Source organism: Triticum aestivum, chromosome 6D (genome assembly GCF_018294505.1).
Source record: "Triticum aestivum cultivar Chinese Spring chromosome 6D, IWGSC CS RefSeq v2.1, whole genome shotgun sequence".
NCBI classification, from domain to species: domain Eukaryota; kingdom Viridiplantae; phylum Streptophyta; class Magnoliopsida; order Poales; family Poaceae; genus Triticum; species Triticum aestivum.
In genome coordinates this window covers 384,831,887-384,854,584 of record NC_057811.1, presented here as the reverse complement: position 1 = coordinate 384,854,584, position 22,698 = coordinate 384,831,887, and the positions used below count along the sequence as shown (strand labels likewise).

General features: G+C 45.2%; 2 protein-coding genes across 3 annotated transcripts; both read left to right on the top strand.

Moving 5' to 3' along the window:
* Positions 1-12,579: 12,579 nt before the first annotated feature.
* On the top strand, positions 12,580-16,058 carry LOC123141696 (GDSL esterase/lipase At2g27360). The gene is made up of 5 exons (XM_044560779.1): positions 12,580-13,014; positions 13,113-13,328; positions 15,040-15,191; positions 15,269-15,533; positions 15,616-16,058. Exons 1-5 carry the CDS (start codon positions 12,741-12,743, stop codon positions 15,849-15,851), a joined length of 1,143 nt encoding a protein of 380 aa, XP_044416714.1. The 5' UTR covers positions 12,580-12,740; the 3' UTR covers positions 15,852-16,058.
* Positions 16,059-17,581: 1,523 nt separating this feature from the next.
* On the top strand, positions 17,582-22,010 carry LOC123145264 (uncharacterized). 2 transcript variants are annotated; one of them, XR_006472209.1, is made up of 4 exons: positions 17,582-19,458; positions 19,997-20,228; positions 21,090-21,591; positions 21,675-22,010. XR_006472209.1 is itself a non-coding variant. In XM_044564634.1 (3 exons), exons 1-3 carry the CDS (start codon positions 17,617-17,619, stop codon positions 21,404-21,406), a joined length of 2,391 nt encoding a protein of 796 aa, XP_044420569.1. In that variant the 5' UTR covers positions 17,582-17,616; the 3' UTR covers positions 21,407-22,010. The 2 variants fall into 2 exon arrangements, 1 of the variants encoding a protein (XP_044420569.1); XM_044564634.1 differs by having other exon boundaries at positions 21,090-22,010.
* The last annotated feature ends 688 nt before the right edge of the window (positions 22,011-22,698 follow it).

Sequence of the window (22,698 nt, the reverse complement as noted above, 5' to 3'; positions counted from 1 at the left end):
GTTTTTCGACGTTTGGATATAATCCAACGTAATAAATCCGGAGTTCCTCAATTTTCTGACAGATTTTAGTCTTCTCTTCACATGCCTTGAGGACTCCATATTGTCCTTAGAACTGTTTATCCTGACGATCATAGTTTGATTATCACAGTTCATCAGGATAGGGGGGTATTGGTTTTTCAACCATAGGTAAGTCCATCAAGAGCTCACGAAGCCACTCTGCTTCAACAGTGGCAGTGTCTAATGCTGTGAGTTCTACTTCCATAGTTGACCTCGTTAAGATGGTCTGCTTGCAAGACTTCCAGGAAACAGTGCCACCACCAAGTGTAAAAACATAACCACTTGTGGCCTTAATCTCATCGGCATCAGATATCCAGTTTGAGTCACTATAACCCTCCAGTACCCTTGGATACCCGGTGTAGTGAATCCCATAGCTCGCAGTGCCTTTCAAGTAGCGCATAACTCTCTCAAGCGGATGCCAATGATCATCTCCCGGTTTTGACACAAACCGACTCAGCTTGCTCACAGCAAAAGAGATGTCAGGCCTCGTGGCACTCGCAAAATACATAAGCGAGCCAATAATCTGAGAATACCTCGGTTGATCTCTAGCAATCCGTTATTCTTTCGAAGCAACACACTAGCATCATATGGAGTTGGAGAAGGCATGCAGTCGCTATACCCAAAATGACTCAAGATCTTTTCAACATACTGAGACTGAAGCAGTGTGATCCACCATTCTCATCTCTCAACAGCTTGATGTTTAAGATAACATCAGCTACTCCTAGATCCTTCATCTCAAAGCAACGAGATAAGAAATCCTTAACCTCCTTAATTAAATCAAGTTTGGTTCCAAAGATCAGTATGTTGTCGACATACAGACAAAGAATAACTCCTTCGCCCCCACCATGGCGATAGTACACACACTTGTCACCATCGTTTACTACAAAGCCGGCAGCAGTTAATGTTCTTTCGAACTTCTCATGCCACTCCTTAGGAGCTTGTTTAAGGCCATTTAAAGACTTTAATAACTTGCACACCTTTCCTTGCCGACCAGGTATTACAAAACCATCTGGCTAATCCATGTAAATTTCCTCCTTCAACTCTCCATTGAGGAAAGCCGTCTTAACATCCATTTGATGAACGAGAAGACCATGTGAGGCAGCCAGTGATAGTAGCACCCGAATTGTGGTCAGTCTAGCCACGGGTGAGTAAGTATCAAAGAAGTCTTCACCTTCTTTCTGGGTATAACCCTTAGCCACAAGCCGTGCCTTGTACTTTTTAATCTTACCATCAGGTCTAAGCTACTTCTTGAAGACCCACTTACATCCTACAGGTTTGCACCCATAAGGACGGTCAGTGATTTCCCAGGTTCCGTTAGCTAAGATGGAATCCATCTCGCTACGAACAGCTTCCTTCCAGTAGCATCAGGAGATGCATATGCTTCTGAAATAGTCATGGATGTGTCATCCACAAGGTACACAATGAAATCATCACCAAAGGACTTTGCAGTCCTCTGTCTCTTACTCCTCACAGGAGTTCAATTGTCACCCTCAATAGGATTCTCAACGTGTTCCATCACAATGGTGGGTTCAGGAATTACAGCGAATTCCTCACTAGATGGAGTAGGTATCTCCTGATTTGATGAACTCGACATATCCTTCATAGGAAATATGTCCACAGAGAAAGATGCATCATTCGACTCCATAATCGTACCAACATGCATGTCGAATACCTCATATTTTATTATCAAAAATCTATAGCCAATGCTATGAAAAGCATAGCCCAGAAGAACACAATCCACGGTTTTTGGTCCAAGCTTGCGCTTCTTGGGAATTGGTATATTGACTTTCGCCAAACAACCCCAAGTACGTAGGTAAGAGAGTTTCAACCCTTTCCCATTCCTCAAATGGAGTCATGGTCTTATGCTTTGTGGGAACTCGGTTTAGGACATGACACGCAGTCATTAGCGCCTCCTCCCCACCATTCCTGAAGAGATCCGATGTGTCTAACATGGTGTTAACCATATCAGTTACAGTTCGGTTCTTTCTTCCGGCTACCTCATTTGACTGAGGTGGGTAGGAGGCATCCTCTCATGGATTATACCATGTTCCGCACAGAACAAATCAAATTCATTGGAAAAGTACTCTCCACCACGATCGGACCTAAGCCGTTTAATTTTTTGATCAAGTTGGTTCTCTGCTTCAGCTTTATAGTTTTTTGAAGAAAGTTAAAGCCTCATCTTTTGATTTCAGAAGATACACATAACAATATCTAGTGGAGTCATCAATCAACGTCATGAAGTATCTCTTTCCACCTTTTGTCAACACGCCATTCATCTCACAAAGATCAGAATGTATAAGCTCTAGTGGCGCCAAGTCTCTTGCCTCTGCAGTCTTATGGGACTTGCGAGGTTGCTTAGCTTGCACACATACTTGGCACTTGGAGCCTTTGACAGTAGAGATTTTCGAAATTAAATTCATATTGGCTAGCCGCGTCATGCAACCAAAGTTAATATGAAAAAGTCGTGAATGCCAAATATCAGACTCATTATTGTGGCAAACATTATTAATAACTTTAGTACAAATATCTGACAAAGACAGGTGGAACAAGCCTCCGCTCTCATAGCCTTTTCCAACAAATTGTTCATACTTAGAAATTACAACTTTATTGGACTCGAAAACCAACTTAAAACCATCTCGACATAAACGGGAACCGCTAACGAGATTTTTATTGATGGACGTCACATGATGAACGTTCTTCAGACGCACGGTCTTCCCCAAAGTAAACTTCAGATCGACCGTACCGACACCTCGAACGATGGCATGTGACCCGTTCCCCATCAGCACGGGAGAAGTCCCTGTGACCAGGTAAGAAGAAAACATAGAGGCGTCAGCACAAACATGTACATTGGCACCGGTGTCAATTAACCAATCAGGAGATTGAAATACTGAAAGGATGGTAGGAAGAATACCGTACCCGGATTCCTGCATATCAGTATCACCGATGACAACATTAGCGGACTTGCCGCTCTTCTCATGTTCGCGCTCCTCAAAGCGGTTAGGACACTTCGGAGCCCAGTGATTAGGATCACCGCAGACATGGCAAAGTCCCTTCCCCTTCTCGTGAGAATTCTTCTTGAAGTTGGTAGAATATGACGGCTTGTTCTTTGTATCAAACTTGCCTTTGCCCTGAGTTTTATTCTTGTTGTTTTTGAACTTGTTGGGCTGGAAGTTCTTCTTCTGTTTCATGCAGGCACTAGAAGCTCCCTCAGCAACTCGAGCACGTGTGTCCTTTGCTCTCGCCTTCTCTTCAACATCAAGAGTACCAATGAGATCCGCAACGGAAAACTCCTGTCTCTTGTGTTTCAGGGAAGTAGCAAAATTGTTCCACGAAGGTGGAAGCTTGGCAATGATGCCCCCGGCAACAAATTTGTCTGGCAACACACACTTAAAGTATTCAAGTTCCTTGGCGAGTGACTGTATTGTTGGGGAACGTAGCAGAAATTCAAAATTTTCTACGCATCACCAAGATCAATCTATGGAGTAATCTAGCAACGAGGGGAAGGGGAGTGCATCTACATACCATTATAGATCGCGATGCGGAAGCGTTGCAAGAATGCGGATGAAGGAGTCATACTCGTAGCGATTCAGATCGCGGTTGATTCCGATCTAAGCACCGAAGAACAGTGCCTCCGCGTTCAACACACGTGCAGCCCGGTGACGTCTCCCACGCCTTGATCCAGCAAGGAGAGAGGGAGAGGTTGGGGAAGACTCCATCCAGTAGCAGCACGACGGCGTGGTGGTGATGGAGGAGCGTGGCAATCTCGCAGGGCTTCGCCAAGCACCACGGGAGAGGAGGAGGAGGGAGAGGGGTAGGGCTGCGCCGAAAGAGAGACGTTCTCATGTGTCTTGGGCAGCCCAAACCTCAACTATATATAGGGGGGGAGGGGGATGCGCCCCCTCTAGGGTTTCCCACCCCAAGAGGAGGCGGCCAGCCCTAGATCCCATCCAAGGGGGCGGCCAAGGGGAGGAGAGGGGGGGCGCCACTAGGGTGGGCCTTAAGGCCCATCTGGACCTAGGGTTTGCCCCCTCCCACTCTCCCATGCGCTTGGGCCTTGGTGGGGGGGGGCGCACCAGCCCACCTGGGGCTGGTCCCCTCCCACACTTGGCCCACGCAGCCTTCTGGGGCTGGTGGCCCCACTTGGTGGACCCCCGGACCCTCCCGGTGGTCCCGGTACATTACCGATAACACCCGAAACTTTTCCGGTGACCAAAACAGGACTTCCCATATATAAATCTTTACCTCCGGACCATTCTGGAACTCCTCGTGACGTCCGAGATCTCATCCGGGACTCCGAACAACATTCGGTAACCACGTACATGCTTTCCCTATAACCCTAGCGTCATCGAACCTTAAGCGTGTAGACCCTACGGGTTCGGGAACCATGCAGACATGACCGAGACGTTCTCTGGTCAATAACCAACAGCGGGATCTGGATACCCATGTTGGCTCCCACATGTTCCACGATGATCTCATCGGATGAACCACGATGTCGGGGATTCAATCAATCCCGTATTCAATTCCCTTTGTCTATCGGTATGTTACTTGCCTGAGATTCGGTCGTCGGTATCCCTATACCTTGTTCAATCTCGTTACCGGCAAGTCTCTTTACTCGTTCCGTAACTCACATCATCCCGTGATCAACTCCTTGGTCACATTGTGCACATAATGATGATGTCCTACCGAGTGGGCCCAGAGATACCTCTCCGTTTACACGGAGTGACAAATCCCAGTCTCGATTCGTGCCAACCCAACAAACACTTTCGGAGATACCTGTAGTGCACCTTTATAGCCACCCAGTTACGTTGTGACGTTTGGTACACCCAAAGCATTCCTACGGTATCCGGGAGTTGCACAATCTCATGGTCTAAGGAAATGATACTTGACATTAGAAAAGCTCTGAGCAAACGAACTACACGATCTTGTGCTAGGCTTAGGATTGGGTCTTGTCCATCACATCATTCTCCTAATGATGTGATCCCGTTATCAACGACATCCAATGTCCATGGTCAGGAAACCGTAACCATCTATTGATCAACGAGCTAGTCAACTAGAGGCTTACTAGGGACATGGTGTTGTCTATGTATCCACACATGTATCTGAGTTTCCTATCAATACAATTCTAGCATGGATAATAAACGATTATCATGAACAAGGAAATATAATAATAACCTATTTATTATTGCCTCTAGGGCATATTTCCAACAGTCTCCCACTTGCACTAGAGTCAATAATCTAGTCCACATCACCATGTGATTAACGCTCATAGGTCACATCACCATGTGACAAACATCCAAAGAGTTTACTAGAGTCAACAATCTAGTTCACATCATTATGTGATTAACACTCAATGAGTTCTGGTTTGATCATGTTATGCTTGTGAGAGAGGTTATTAGTCAACGGGTCTGAACCTTTCAGATCCGTGTGTGCTTTACGAATATTTATGTCATCTTGTGGATGCTACCACGCGCTACTTGGAGCCATTTCAAATAACTGCTCTACTATACGAATCCGGTTTACTACTCAGAGCCATCCGGATTAGTGTCAAAGTTCGCATCGACGTAACCCTTTACGACGAACTCCTTTTCACCTCCATAATCGAGAAAATTCCTTAGTCCACTAGATACTAAGGATAAGTTCGATCGCTGTCATGTGATCCATTCCCGGATCACTATTGTACCCCTTGACCAACTCATGGCAAGGCACACTACATGTGCGGTACACAGCATAGCATACTATAGAGCCTATGTCTAAAGCATAGGGGACGACCTTCGTCCTTTCTCTCTCTTCTGTTGTGGTCAGGTCTTGAGTCTTACTCAATACTCACACCTTGTAACACAGCCAAGAACTCCTTCTTTGCTGATCAAAATCATGTCAAGGTGTGCGTTCTTTGAAAGTATCATCGGGCGTTTTGATCTATCTCTATAGATCTTGATGCCCAATATGTAAGCAGCTTTATCCAGGTCTTCCTTTGAAAAAAAGTCCTTTCAAACAACCCTTTATGCTTTCCAGAAATTTTACATCATTTCGGATCAACAATATGTCATTCACATATACTTATCAGAAATGTTGTAGCGCTCCCACTCACTTTATTGTAAATACAAGTTTCTAACAAACTTTGTATAAACCCAAAAACATTGATCACTCCATCAAAGCGTATATTCTGACTCCGAGATGCTTGCTCTAGTCCATGGAAGGATCGCTGGAGCTAGCATACCTTTTAGCATCCTTAGGATCGACAAAACCTTTCTGATTGTATCACATACAACCTTTCCTTACAAAAACTGGTAAGGAAACTTGTTTTGACATCCATCTGCCAGATTTCATAAATGCAGCTAATGCTAACATGATTCCGACGGACTTTAAGCATCGCTACGGATGAGAAAATCTCATCGTAGTCAACTCCTTGAACTTGTGGAAATACTCTTTGCCACAAGTCGAGCTTCATAGACGGTAACATTACCGTCCACGTCCGTCTTCTTCTCAAAGATCTATTTATCTCGGATTTCATGGCTTCTAACCATTTGTCGGAATATGGGCCCACCATCACTTCTCCACAGCTCGTAGGTTCAGTATTGTCCAACAACATGATATCTCAGACAGGATCACGTACCACTCTGAAGTAGCACGCATCCTCGTCGTCCTACGAGGTTTGGTGGTGACTTGATCCGAAGTTTCATGATCACTATCATAAGCTTCACTTCAATTGGTGTAGGTGCCACAGGAACAACTTCCTGTGCCCTGCTACACACTAGTTGAAGTGACGGTTCAATGACCTTATCAAGTCTCCACCATCCTCCCACTCAATTCTTTCGTGAGAAACTTTTCCTCGAGAAAGGACCTGTCTCTAGAAGCAATTACTTTTGCTTCCAGATCTGAAATAGGAGGTATACCCAACTGTTTTAGGTATTCTATGAAGATGCATTTATCCGCTTTGGGTTCGAGCTTATCAGCCTGAAACTTTTCACATAAGCATCGCAGCCCCAAACTTTTAAGAAACGACAACTTAGGTTTCTCTAAACGGTGTCGTCTCAACGGAATTGCGTGGTGCCCCTTTTAAAGTGAATGCGGTTGTCTCTAATGCCTAACCCATAAACGATAGTGGTAATTTGATAAGAGACATCATGGTATGCACCATATCCAATAGGGTGTAGTTATGATGTTCGGACACACCATCACACTATGGTGTTCCAGGCGGTATTAATTGTGAAATACTTTCCACAATGTCTTAATTGTGTGCCAAAACTCGTAACTCAGATACTCATCTCTATGAGCATATCACAGATATTTTATCCTCTTGTTACGACGATCTTCAACTTCACTCTGAAATTACTTGAACCTTTCAATAATTCAGACTTGTGTTTCATCAAGTAAATACACTCAGCATCTACTCAAACCATTTGTGAAGTAAGAACATAACGATATCCACTGCATGCCTCAGCACTCATTGGACTGCATACATCAAAATGTATTACTTCCAATAAGTTGCTCTCTTGTTCCATCTTACTGAAAACGAGGCCTTTCAGTCATCTTGCCCATGTGGTATGATTTGCATGTCTCAAGTGATTCAAAATCAAGTGAGTCCAAACGATCCATCTGCATGGATTTTCTTCATGCATATATACCAATAGACATGGTTCGCATGTCTCAATCTTTTCAAAAACGACTGAGTCCAAAGATCCATATACATGGAGCTTCTTCATGCGTTCTATACTAATATGACTCAAATGGCAGTGCCACAAGTATGTGGAACTATCATTACTATCTTATATCTTTTGGCATGAACATGTGTATCACTACGATCGAGATTCATTTTAGGTGCAAGACCATTGAAGGTATTATTCAAATAAACAGAGTAACCATTATTCTCCTTAAATGAATAACCGTATTGCGATAAACATAATCCAATCATGCTCAACGCAAACACCAAATCTCGATGGTAGAGGGAGCATGCGATGCTTGATCACATCAACCTTGGAAACACTTCCAACACATATCGTCATCTCACCTTTTAGCTAGTCTCCGTTTATTCCGCAGCTTTTATTTCGAGTTACTAACACTTAGCAACCGAACCGGTATCTAATACCCTAGTGCTGCTAGGAGTACTAGTAAAGTACACATTCATATAATGTATATCCAATATACTTCTGTCGACCTTGCCCACCTTCTCATCTACCAAGTATCTAGGGTAGTACTGCTTCAGTGACCGTTCCCCTCATTACAGAAGCATTTAGTCTCGGGTTTGGGTTCAACCTTGGGATTCTTCACTAGAGCAGCAAACGATTTGCTGTTTCATGAAGTATCCCTTTTGCCCTTGTCCTTCTAGAAACTAGTGGTTTTACTAACCATCAACAATTGATGCTTCTTCTTGATTTCTACTTTCGCGGTGTCAAACATCGCGAATAGCTCAAGGATCATCATAACTATCCCTGATATGTTATAGTTCATCACGAAGCTCTACTAGCTTGGTGGTAGTGACTATGGAGAACCATCACTATCTCATCTGGGAGATTAACTCCCACTCGATTCAAGCGATTGTAGTACTCAGACAATCTGAGCACATGCTCAACGATTGAGCTTTTCTCCCTTAGTTTGCAGGTTTAAGAAACTTGTCAGAGGTCTCATACCTCTTGACGTGGGCACTAGTCTGAAATCCCAATTTCAGTCTTCGGAACATCTCATATGTTCTGCGACGTTTCAAAAACGTCTCTGGTGCCACAATTCTAAACCGTTAGCATTACACACTGAATTATCACGTAGTCATCAAAACGTGTATGTCAGATGTTTCGTAACATCTACAGACGACGCTGAGGTTCAGCACACTGAGCGGTGCATTAAGGACATAAGCCTTCTGTGTAGCAATGAGGACACTCCTCAGTTTACGGACCCAGTCCGCATAATTGCTACTATTAACTTTCAACTAATTTTTTTTCTCTAGGAACATATCTTAAACAGTAGAACTAAAGCGCAAGATATGACATAATTTGCAAAGACCTTTTGACTATGTTCATGATAATTGAGTTCATCTGATTAATGAACTCCCACTCAGATAGACATCCCTCTATTCATCTAAGTGATACATGATCCGAGTCAAACTAGGCCGTGTCCGATCATCACGTGAGACGGACTAGTCATCATCGGTGAACATCTCCATGTTGATCGTATCTGCTATACGACTCATGTTCGACCTTTCGGTCTCTTGTGTTCCGAGGCCATGTCTGTACATGCTAGGCTCGTCAAGTCAACCTAAGTGTTTTGCATGTGTTCCGAGGCCATGTCTGTACATGCTAGGCTCGTCAACAACCGTTGTATTCGAACGTTAGAATCTATCACACCCGATCATCACGTGGTGCTTCGAAACAACGAACCTTCGCAACGGTGCACAGTTAGGGGGAACACTTCTCTTGAAATTTTAGTGAGGGATCATCTTATTTATGCTACCGTCGTTCTAAGCAAATAAGATGCATAACATGATAAACATCACATGCAATCAAATAGTGACATGATATGGCCAATATCATTTTGCTCCTTTGATCTCCATCTTCGGGGCACCATGATCGTCTTTGTCACCGGCATGACACCATGATCTCCATCATTGTGTCTTCATGAAGTTGTCACGCCAACGATTACTTCTACTTCTATGGCTAACGCGCTTAGCAATAAAGTAAAGTAATTTACATGGCGTTATTCAATGACACGCAGGTCATACAAAAATAAAGACAACTCCTATGGCTCCTGCCGGTTGTCATACTCATCGACATGCAAGTCGTGATTCCTATTACAAGAACATGATCAATCTCATACATCACATATATCATTCATCACATCCTTTTGGCCATATCACATCACATAGCATACCCTGCAAAAACAAGTTAGACGTCCTCTAATTGTTGTTGCATGTTATACGTGGCTGCTATGGGTTTCTAGCAAGAACGTTTCTTACCTACGCAAAACCACAACGTGATATGCCAATTTCTATTTACCCTTCATAAGGACCCTTTTCATCGAATCCGTTCCGACTAAAGTGGGAGAGACAGACACCCGCTAGCCACCTTATGCAACTAGTGCATGTCAGTCGGTGGAACCTGTCTCACGTAAGCGTACGTGTAAGGTCGGTCCGGGCCGCTTCATCCCACAATGCCGCCGAAACAAGATAAGACTAGTAGCGGCAAGAAGAATTGGCAACATCTACGCCCACAACTTCTTTGTGTTCTACTCGTGCATAGAAATACGCATAGACCTAGCTCATGATGCCACTGTTGGGGAACGTAGCAGAAATTCAAAATTTTCTACGCATCACCAAGATCAATCTATGGAGTAATCTAGCAACGAGGGGAAGGGGAGTGCATCTACATACCATTGTAGATCGCGATGCGGAAGCGTTGCAAGAACGCGGATGAAGGAGTCGTACTCGTAGCGATTCAGATCGCGGTTGATTCCGATCTAAGCACCGAAGAACGGTGCCTCCGCGTTCAACACACGTGCAGCCCGGTGACGTCTCCCACGCCTTGATCCAGCAAGGAGAGAGGGAGAGGTTGGGGAAGACTCCATCCAGCAGCAGCACGACGGCGTGGTGGTGATGGAGGAGCGTGGCAATCCCGCAGGGCTTCGCCAAGCACCGCGGGAGAGGAGGAGGAGGGAGAGGGGTAGGGCTGCGCCAAAAGAGAGACGTTCTCATGTGTCTTGGGCAGCCCAAACCTCAACTATATATAGGGGGGGAGGGGGCTGCGCCCCCTCTAGGGTTTCCCACCCCAAGAGGAGGCGGCCAGCCCTAGATCCCATCCAAGGGGGGCGGCCAAGGGGAGGAGAGGGGGGGCGCCACTAGGGTGGGCCTTAAGGCCCATCTGGACCTAGGGTTTGCCCCCTCCCACTCTCCCATGCGCTTGGGCCTTGGTGGGGGGGCGCACCAGCCCACCTGGGGCTGGTCCCCTCCCACACTTGGCCCACGCAGCCTTCTGGGGCTGGTGGCCCCACTTGGTGGACCCCCGAGACCCTCCCGGTGGTCCCGGTACATTACCGATAACACCCGAAACTTTTCCGGTGACCAAAACAGGACTTCCCATATATAAATCTTTACCTCCGGACCATTCCGGAACTCCTCGTGACGTCCGGGATCTCATCCGGGACTCCGAACAACATTCGGTAACCACGTACATGCTTTCCCTATAACCCTAGCGTCATCGAACCTTAAGCGTGTAGAGCCTACGGGTTCGGGAACCATGCAGACATGACCGAGACGTTCTCTGGTCAATAACCAACAGCGGGATCTGGATACCCATGTTGGCTCCCACATGTTCCACGATGATCTCATCGGATGAACCACGATGTCGGGGATTCAATCAATCCCGTATTCAATTCCCTTTGTCTATCGGTATGTTACTTGCCCGAGATTCGATCGTCGGTATCCCTATACCTTGTTCAATCTCGTTACCGGCAAGTCTCTTTACTCGTTCCGTAACTCACATCATCCCGTGATCAACTCCTTGGTCACATTGTGCACATAATGATGATGTCCTACCGAGTGGGCCCAGAGATACCTCTTCGTTTACACGGAGTGACAAATCCCAATCTCGATTCGTGCCAACCCAACAGACACTTTCGGAGATACCTGTAGTGCACCTTTATAGCCATCCAGTTACGTTGTGACGTTTGGTACACCCAAAGCATTCCTACGGTATCCGGGAGTTGCACAATCTCATGGTCTAAGGAAATGATACTTGACATTAGAAAAGCTCTGAGCAAACGAACTACACGATCTTGTGCTAGGCTTAGGATTGGGTCTTGTCCATCACATCATTCTCCTAATGATGTGATCCCGTTATCAACGACATCCAATGTCCATGGTCAGGAAACCGTAACCATCTATTGATCAACGAGCTAGTCAACTAGAGGCTTACTAGGGACATGGTGTTGTCTATGTATCCACACATGTATCTGAGTTTCCTATCAATGCAATTCTAGCATGGATAATAAACGATTATCATGAACAAGGAAATATAATAATAACCTATTTATTATTGCCTCTAGGGCATATTTCCAACATGTATCTCATGAGCCTGCCGTACAACAGAACGCTCATCAGTCATCTTGTAGTCATAGAATTGCTCCATGACATACAACTCGCTGCCGGCGTCCGAGGCACCAAACTTGGCATCGAGCGCAGCTCACATGTCCTTGCCGTTGTCAGATGACATATACGAATCCACAAGGGAATCATCAAGAACACTCAGAAGAGCGCCTTGTTCCGGAGGCCTGCTGTCCCTTCTTGCGGTGCACGCCGAAAGGAGGGATGGAGAAGACTTGCAACGTGCATAGCTCTGTCCTCGTCTCGGCTCAATCCCGCAACCCGCGTCGCGTCGCGTCGAGGCGAGACGTGGCGAGGCGAGGCGAGCGAGGAGGAGGAGCGCTCGTGTAGGTCTCTTCTTCTCATGCCCATACAAGTGGTAGAAGAGCTCATCTTATAAAGAGGTGCAAGTCTCACTCAACTTCCATGATGGGACTAAACATTACTCTCACTTACTCCACTCACATGTGTACATGAATAGGCCAAGCGACTTTTAAAATTTTAGTTGGGCTTTGAGCCTAAGGTCCACTGGCAAATTCCAACCCTGAGTCTTCATGACACAACACTACCACAAAATACTAGCCTAGTTACAGGACATAGAGCTGCTGAAACCGTCGACATGGCACACTTATCTCGCATCCTGGTGGCTCTTCTCCTCGTCCTAATCGCCGGAGAGGCAGCCGCCACGCCGTACGCCGGCGGCAGGGACGCCCAGCTGGCCAGCAGCTACAGCCGCGTCTTCAGCTTCGGCGACTCGCTCACCGACACCGGGAACGCGGCCATCCTCCCGGCCACCGCCGGGGGGCCCTCCTCCCACGCGCCGTACGGGGAGACCTACTTCCACCACCCCAGCGGCCGGGCGTCCGACGGCCGGCTCATCATCGACTTCATCGGTAACCATTTAGCCACGAATCATTCTTCTTCTGGTGGAGACACGCGTTGACCTATATACATTCGTGACCAACTATCTTCCCAATTTCTGTGGACGCAGTGGAGTCGCTGGGGTTGCCACAACCAACCCCCTACCTCGCCGGCGAGACCGCGGATGACTTCCGGCATGGCGCGAACTTCGCGGTGGGCGGCGCAACGGCGCTTGACCCGGCGTTCTTGAAGAGCAGAGGGGTAGCGACGTTTGTGCCGGTGTCTCTTAGCAACGAGACGAGCTGGTTCAACAATGTCTTGGAGCTTCTTGACTCCACGGCGTACGGTAAATATAAGGCAACTTGCTGCTGTTGGTAATTGTGCAGTGTAGTAACTTATTCGGGGTAGCTGCCTACTTGCGGAGGGAATCTGTAGTTGGCTAGTTGTGGAGAAGTACTTTTTTTTCCTTTAGACAATTGAAGAATTACACTTGGTTAGAGTATTTCATAGTCCTTGTCGTGTTTTCAGTTCAAAAGCTATTATATTTTTCAGAAATCGCCTTATAGACATAAATAAATCATAGACGACTTAGGATTAGTAAAACAGTCAAAGTAACTATTTTTAGCTATAAGTATATGCTAAGTATTTTGATAGGGACACTTTACCAGGAACAAAGACATACGTCACTGTCGATGCATGCCAATCAGGTGTTAATAAAACTTCATATGAACAGGGTTTGCAGAAACATCAGATGTGACACATGACCCTCTAAATTATTACTCCCTCCGTTGACAAATATAAGATGTTTTGAATATTTTAATATGAATTGCATACAAATAAAAATAAACGAACAAACACACTAAAATGTGTATATGTAGATTTGATTCACAATAAAATTAAAATATCTTATATTTGTGAACCGAGGGAGTAAGAAAAGTGATTGCAGTTACAAGTAGTTGACCCGATCATTTCTAGCTGAAATCCTTTATAATCCATCGTGGTCACCACGAAGTGATGTCTTAAGATAAATCAAATCTTTGTAAGCTGTAGGAAGCAGTACTTATGAATACTTGCACAGATCACGTACTCCCTTCGATTTACTTTATAAGTTGAACACGGCTTTTTAGGTCTTTAATTTGATTAATAAAACATGTACAATAAAATTACATGGTCAGAAACAACATATTTTATATAAAATATAATACATGTTTCATGCTCAAATAAAAAACCTGAGTATATGTGATACGTGCAAGTATTCACGACAGGGCGTTTTGGCTCCCGGGCTCAAATGAGTGAACAGTAAAATCGCCAAAAATAGTAAAAGAAATAAAAATATATCAATTTTTTTGTGGTGAAAGATGCGTGGGTTCGTGATGCCCGTGCAAAAATTCAGCGCATGAAGAGTGCATTTGAACATCCGACAAGCTCTCAACAAAAAGGATAGATTTGAGGTCTGTGACAAAGTTCGGAGCTGATTTTTTTAGTGCTACTCAGATGTCCGAATGAGCTAAAACTGGGCACGGACATCATGCACTCAAGCATCTTTCACCATAAAAAGTTTGGATTTTTTTTAAAAAAATTCTATTATTTTATTTGAATTACTGTTTACATGATGTAGATGAGCTCGGGAGTCGAATTGGATATTTGAATTATTCATAAGTACTTACATAGATTTGATTATCCCAAAGGATCAATTCGTCGTTTCTTTATACTAGTACATAAATGTACTATACTCCCACCACCAAAAATCTTGGTTATCTCAGCTTTTTGCAAATCCCACCACCAAAAATCACACACAATTTAGCGTAGAATTCCAGCATGAAGAGTGTGCAAATTTTAACAAAAAATGTAACTGGCAGTTTCTACTCTGGGGTTTATATACGAAGTGAGGTCAAGAGGTGATTTCACAAAAAAAAAAAGAGGTCAAGAGGTGATAGTTGGATGCACTGCAAAAAAAAAAATGCACTGCGATTTATAACATCTCTTAATAATCGTGGAAATATTTCGATCCTTCGTTGGTAATAATTCTGCTACTGCTTATCTTGTGCATACCACAGAAGAAGAGAGCAATATCATGGCGAGCTCCGTCTTCTACTTCGGTGAGATCGGAGTAAACGACTACATCTTCGCACTGTTCAGCAACCGCACAGCCGAGTTCGCGGCGAGCTTGGTGCCGGACATTGTCGCCGTCACCCGCTCGGCCCTAACAGTACGTAGTAATCCTCTCGACCCAACCACCACCACATTACAGAAACGCGGACCAACTTGTCATCATGATCTACGCAGGCCGTGATCGCCGCCGGAGCAAGGACGGTGCTGGTGACGGGGATGATCCCGCTCGGGTGCGAGCCGGAGCTGCTCGCCCTCTTCCCCGGCGACGCGCACGGGGAGTCCGGCTGCATCACGGGCTTCAACGAGGTCGCCCAGCTGCACAACCGCGCGCTCAACCGCATGCTCCGCGAGCTCCGGCGGAGCCACCCCGGTACCACCCTCTTCTACGCCGACATCTACAGCCCCATCGCCAACCTCGTCGCCTCGCCCGGCAAATACGGTGCCAGCACGCTCAATAGAACTGACAAACACCATCTTTTTTGGCTCATCCTGACATCATTGGTTTTACTCGGGTCGTGCAGGCTTCGGCGACAGGCCGTTGGCCGCGTTCTGCGGCGGAGGCGCTGGCCCGTACCACTTCGACATGGCGGCGTTCTGCGGCACGCCGGACTCGACGGAGAGCTCCTACCCGTCCGAGTTCCTCTCGTGGGACGGCATCCACTTCACCGACGCTGCCAATAGGTTCATCGCCCAGGCTCTGCTCAGAAGATTGTATAACGCGTCGGCGATGGCAGAGCCACAAACTGCACTGCTCTGACATAAGACCATGTCTATGGATTTTACCTCCAAGCATGATTAATATCTGTCGGTCGGACATAAGCGTCTGTGATTGATTTGTACTGCTCATGCTATTTCTGGCGAGATCGACTCCCATTGTCGGCACCACCAGGAAGACGCTGACGCAACCCTTTCCATTGTTGGAAATATTAGCACTTTCTCCATTAATCCATCTAATCCACGAGTATACAGTAAGCATGGCATAAACGGTATGCATCTCATAGCGATACCTAAGCATACTAGCACGTACAAAACATAGAAGCGAACCATGTATGAGCAGCACATATACGGCTAGTACAAGTACGAGTAAACGATGGATGAAGAGATCATACCCGCCGGTTGGCCAGGCCAACGCGGTGGCGGCAGCAGCAGCCTCGGCGTCGTCCGTGGCCTTCTTCTTGGCAGCGGGGTTGTCGGCCATGGTGTCGATGCAGGGAAAGTAGTGAAAGTAGAGGCTGACGCAACACTTTCCATTACATGTTATCAGTGAAATATATGTGATTTTCATCTTTCTAAAGGCTATTGATCTGACGTCAGATAACGAGCGATTTCGAGCAAAGGCCTTCAAATTCGACTTTACTCTTTCGCGACCGCTCGCAGGAGCGAGCGATTCCCAAGCGCGGAGCGCTCCGTCCCGGGCAGCCGGGCGCTTTTGTCAGAAGGATCGTAGGAGATGCAGAGGATTAGGCCAACTTCACCGCACGACCCATCTTGTCCGGGTGCGTCTGTTTGGACCCCCTAAATTATGTAAACAATGTTTTGATGGAGTAATGTATTTCGGGTGTTCCACTAAAAAAGATTGGCATACATATCGCGTCGATTGCCTAGGTTACAAGTATTATCAGGCAACCCATATTAGCGGGGAGTGGAGCGAACCGCTAGAGACATGGTGATCGATTTTAGGAACTTCCTGGAAGGTTCCTGCCTAGTCGGTTTTTCTAGGTTTTTTTAACCTTTTTTTCTTCTTTATTGTTTTTTCTAGATTTTTGTTTTCTTTTCCTATCTTTTGTATTTTTCATAATTTCTTTAAAATAAAATATTCACAACTTGTTTGAAACTTCAAAAACAATGTTTACATTTTCAAAAACTATTTGCATTTAAAAAGTTCGAAATTTTAAGAATTGTTCATGTTTTCCAAAATTGTTGTTACTTTTAAATTTTGTATAAAAAATGTTCATGTTTTCAAAAAAAATCAAATTAATTCAAAATTAGTTTAAAAAGTTCACACCTTCGAAAAAGGTTCGTACTTCTAAAAACCTTGTTTTTAAAAAAATGATCACCCTTTAAAACAAGGTTCACGGATATTTTCTAAATTTATCAACATTTTTCAAATTTTAAAAAATAATGAATCCATGAACTTTTTAGAAACACTAACTTTCTTCGGATTCTCATTTTTTGAATTTGCAAAAAAAATCTGTGAACTTATTTTGAATTTGTGAATATTTTTTTGAATCCACAAACATTTTCTGAATTTGTGATCTTTTCTTTCAATTCAGAAACATTTCATGAATTAGTAAAATTGTTTCAAATCCATGAACATTTTTTTAATTAAAATGAATCTGGCCAAAATATATATTTGAGGAAATAAAACCCACCGACCTAAAAAACCAAGAAAAAAAGAAGAAGCGTGCGCTGCTGGGAGACGCGCGTCTTATCGCGTGCCGGGCCTGGCCCATTTACCACGCCTGTACGGCTCGCCACGAGCGATACACAACATCGCCCATTGAAACCCTCGTCCCCAAATCATGTCCGTGACGGCGGATCCGGCCGGCGCCGGCGCCGGCGACGGCGACCGATCCCGTGGCGGCTGGTCCTTCTGGAACATGCAGAGGAACCGGGGCCTCTCGGCCGCCTCGACCTCCACCAACTGGGTCCTCTCGGCCACCACGAAGAACGAGGGCTACTCCATCTGGACCTCCGCGGGCGGCGAGTGGCGTCCCAGGCCCACGGACGCCCACGCCCCGGCGTACTACCACGACCTCGCCGAGTTGTACCTCGAGGCGGCCCGCCGCCTCCCCATCGCCGACATCCCGTACCTCGCCGACTGCATCTCCATCAGCGGCCTCGCCGTGGGCCTCGCCGACCCCGTCACCAACATCGTCCTCACCACCATCAACGCTTTCGCCAAGAGACCGTCCTACGTCCGGCCCCTAAAGCCAGATGATGCGCTAGAGAAAATCAGCAAGAAGACCACCTTCGTCGTCGGCGCTCGCGACTCCCGCACTGGCCTCATCAAGTTCTTGCTGTGCTACTTCCGCAACCTCACGCAGGATCAGGCGGAGAAATGCCTCGACGTGGCCGGCCACCACCTCCCCCTCGCCGTCCGCCTCGTCGAGGTGGGCCGCTGGGGCTCGGAGTCGGAGGTGGTTCCACTGCTGCAGCCGGATGCCGCCAGGACCAGGACGGCTTTGCGGCAGGCCGCCAAGTGCTCCAACACCGACGGCCTCGTGCGGCTCATGACGTGGAGGTACCCTCGTCGCCTCCTCGACCCTGTCCTCGATGATTTGCGCGGGGGCAAACAGCTTACCGCCGACTGCATCTACAAGATATGTGACCTGCTGCGATGTTCATGGCCGCCGGAGCCAACCCCTGCCCCAACTCCCGGCGTTTATCGGGACAACAGTGGGAACGTCACCACAATCACCAAGATCAGGAAAGACGTTTTCGCCACAACCACCGTATCTAAAGACCTTGTCGCGACGACCACGATCACCTCAACTTGTCCGAGCAATGGTGACTGCGCTCGAGACGACGGTGTCCATCTCTCAACTGAATTAGGCACAGAGATATCCTCCGGTGTGAACAGCACTACAGCAGAGTCTGCTCCTCGGGAGAACCCCGATTTCCTCCCATTGTTGAAGATGTCTCTCCTCGACACCGTGCATGGCTTCTACATCGACGCGCTGGGCATACTGCCCAGTCAGGCGTTACGCGACCGCCACCTCCTCCGTGCTGTCCTCACAGCCGGACATTGTTATGGCCCCTGGGACCCTGTGTCAAACATCATACTCAACTCCATCTGGTACGACGCTGTCTTCCCGCTCTCGGACGATGTCGCCAATCAGATTGGAGCAGCTGACATTCTCGATGCTCGCTCCATGACCCGTGTTGAATCTTGTTCGCTCGACGGCTTGGTTGCCTTTGTCCGCTATACCTACTCAATCTCGGAGCAAGAAGCAGTGGTGCTGCTCTGCCAACATCGCTTCAATCTCTCATACATGTTGCAGGGCCCAAAGAAGATATTCTTCAACTTAGCTTCTGCAGTACTGGTTGCCAAACACCCACAGCCTGCTGCCTTTGGGGATTTCCTCAATTCACTGACCCCAGCTAAACTTGTTCGCTTGCGCTCCCTTGTATCCGACAGAGGTCTCGGCTATGTTCTCTCTGGTGATACATTGGTGCGGCTAAAGAAGATGCTGACCAATGGAATAACATGCGTTGCGGCAGCAGCAGTGCAAAGTATGGCTCCTGATCTGCCCCAATCTGCTTTGGAGACACTGTCTGCTAGGAGGGAGACCTTCAAGTCTCAGCAGGATTATGTTCGCACAAAGTTGGAAAGCCTGCTACTCGACTATGGCCGCAATAAGGTATTAAACTAGCACGGTGTCCCGCGCAATCACGCATTTACGTGGCTTGATTTATCACTTTTTTTGTAGTATATGATATATTTTAAATGTTATTAGATAGACATTAGAATTATGGAAAAGCTCACAGTCGAAATTGATCATGCAAATATAAATTTTAGTTTACTTTTTGGTGAGGTAATTTGTGTTACTAGATGCGAATGTTTATCTAATTTGATTATACATGATCATATTTGAAACAAATAATTTTGTAAAATGTATGAGAACTTCGGTAAGGACATTGGCGAATGATAAATGGCCCGCCATGCAAAATCATGGATTTCCATAATAGTATCTCGTTTTCTCTTACACTTTTCATACTTTCGTTCTATTATTAGGATCTTACAGCTTAAATAATTCTAGACTACGTGGAGGTAGCTTCTTTTTCTGTTATTGTTTCAATAATAATATAATAGGTAGATAGTTTTAACCTGTAAATTAATTGCCGTCATCAGTTGTCGTTACAAACCTGGTTAACTTTCCACCTCATTGCTTGCTTTAGGGACACTTATACAGGCTTGGTATTGTTTGTGGAGTGACGACAGCCAGATATCACCTCTACTCAACTTGCTATCATGTAAACTTCCTGGCGAGCACGGATGTCCCAAATGATTCTACCAGACCGTGGGCACTCTTCTTTGCCGAATTCTGGAGCATAGTTGATCTTAGAGTTGAAGAGTCAACAAATGTGCCTTTCTGCTGCCCTGTGAGAGATTCCTTTAATGCGTATTCTAGTAAGCCCTCATCAGTATCAGCCATTAAACTTCTCTTACTTTACACAACTTTGACAGAGAGAGAATGAACAAGGGCATAGCTAAGAACCCTAACATTTACATAAAAGAATTTGCTTTTACTTGTTGTACGTACTTTGGTTAGTCTCTTACTTTAAATATGCAGTACTAGGATAAGGATGTGCCGCAAGCACTGAAGTCTGAACTTTCTGCAGAAATCACAGAAAGAAATACACATCATCAAATATGGTGTAGAATACTGTACTTCCATATTAAAAGCATATCATTAGGGGAATATGTGCATAATATTTTCAGTAGGGCAAAGTTACTTATTTTATTTTCAGACTGAAACATACTGAGACGAGAAATAGTTACTTGTAAATTTGCAGTTCTCCACACATAAGTACATTTTGAAAAATGTTACTCTTCTGGGTGGTCATAATTAAAAGGAGGTATTGCTTTCTAGCGCCTTGTACGTATTGTGGTGCTTTAGGTCTAGTCTAGCTAGGCACTGCTATGGTTTTTGCCCAGTTTTCCACAATAAACTGCGCAGTCCGTTTTTCGTTCTTCTTTTTTGGCATTGGCCTTTATGCGGTGCATTCCTCTTTTGGGGGTGTTCTTGTAATGCCTTCTTCTGATCAATGAATTTGGCAACTCTCCTGCCAACATTTGAAAATATATATTAAAAGGAGGTATACTATTCTGGATTTCGGCTTGTTTGGTCTTAACTCTTGAATTAACTATTGTCACTTCAATACAGTTGCAGAGGAATTATAATATGATTTTAATTTTGACATGTATGTATGTGTGTATGCATGCATGCATCATCTTTATGAGCATCTCATATTTTGGTTTTGTATACAGTTCGCTGCATCATTTGTGATCGTACTTCATGTAAGATTGCACATCCATCTTGTGATGAGAATGTGTATTTCACGGGCGGTAGCGCTCAGTATGGCTTTCCGGTACACTATAAGTGGGAAGCTGATCTAGGTGGAATGCTCGAATCTGACTTCATCTACTTCGATCGTGAAAGTGATGACCAGCTTGCAAAGATTCTATCAGAGGCGTCTTGTTCTTCATCATCCCCTAAGAAGACCAGACAGGAGTTTACTTGGTCACAGAGGAATACCAGAGCTAGAACCGATGCTGGTTTTGGCGTTGCCCCGGTCCCTTTCTAGAGGGTGTAAGTGGTTATATTGAGCAAGTATCCTGGTGCTGGCTGATGTGAGCTCATGTGGTACTGAGGTCAGCAAGCACTTTTGTGTATGTTATTGCTGTGGGCTTGGTTATGATTTATGAAGATATATGTCATGTGGCTGCGTTCACTGCTGTAAGACCTTGTGGTTGCATACATTCCTTACAAGTAATGTGCTCATTTAACATATTATGTTTTTCGAATGAAGAAATGGTTAAAAGATGCATTTACTAATGGAGTCAGCCTTGCAGGAATCGTTTCGGGAAATATTAGACCAAGCAAACAAAAGGCATACATACACGTTCAAGCCTCCTTGAGTAATGGGGTTCTACTGTGAGCTTCTTGAAATCGAAATTTTCCAAAAACTGACTTGCCACTCTTAAGTTTTCAATTCTTTGAAATATGCCCAAGTCTGTTTTCGCTTGTATTTCATTTCATATTTCTCAAAATGCCCCTGCCAATCAACATACACCTAGCTCCCCTCCCAATTGCTTCATATTTTGTGATGTTTGTACATTTGACTTGTTACAACGTGATGCTTTATATGACTGTAAAACAAGTCAATGTCATGCTCAAATTTTGGGTCACTTTTTACATCTTTGCTTTACAAATGAGTAGTTGTACAATACATGCAGAAAATTGTTGTTTTTATCTTCATTTCTCATGTAGCCCATAAAGCCACCGTCATCTTGATAAATAAAGTGATAGCATCAGCTCCATCGAGGTAGAGTCGGCGATGTTCGGAGACCTGGAGAGGCGGAGACCAATGAGGTGAGATGCTTTGTGCTTTCGTCATACCAAGGGCTCCTTTGACTCAAAGGAGATTCATAGGATTTTTTGGAGGCTTTAGATTCTTAGGAATTTTTCTTTTCCTACGGGCTCGTTCTATTTGTAGGGTTTCAACCCTTAGATTTTTTTTTAGCAAAGGATTCCTTTGCACTGTATTTTTGAGGGATTTTTTTATCCATGCCAACCTCATGTTAGAATTCCGTTGTTATTTATGCAGTATCAAACACTTGCTGATCCAAATTCTTGCAGTTTTCTAATACTATAAAATTTAAGAGGACATACCACTTCCATCAAGCGTTTAGAAAATCCCATGAATAGAAGAAGCCCGAATCTGAAGCTACTCAACTAAGGCCCTGTTTGTTTGAGCTTTTGCTTCTGCTTTTGCAGCTTTTTCATTTTGACAAAAAAACCCATAAAAGCTCCTAAATATGTGCTTTTGGAGTTTTTATGGTTTTTGATGAATCAATATAACAATATTTGGCTCCA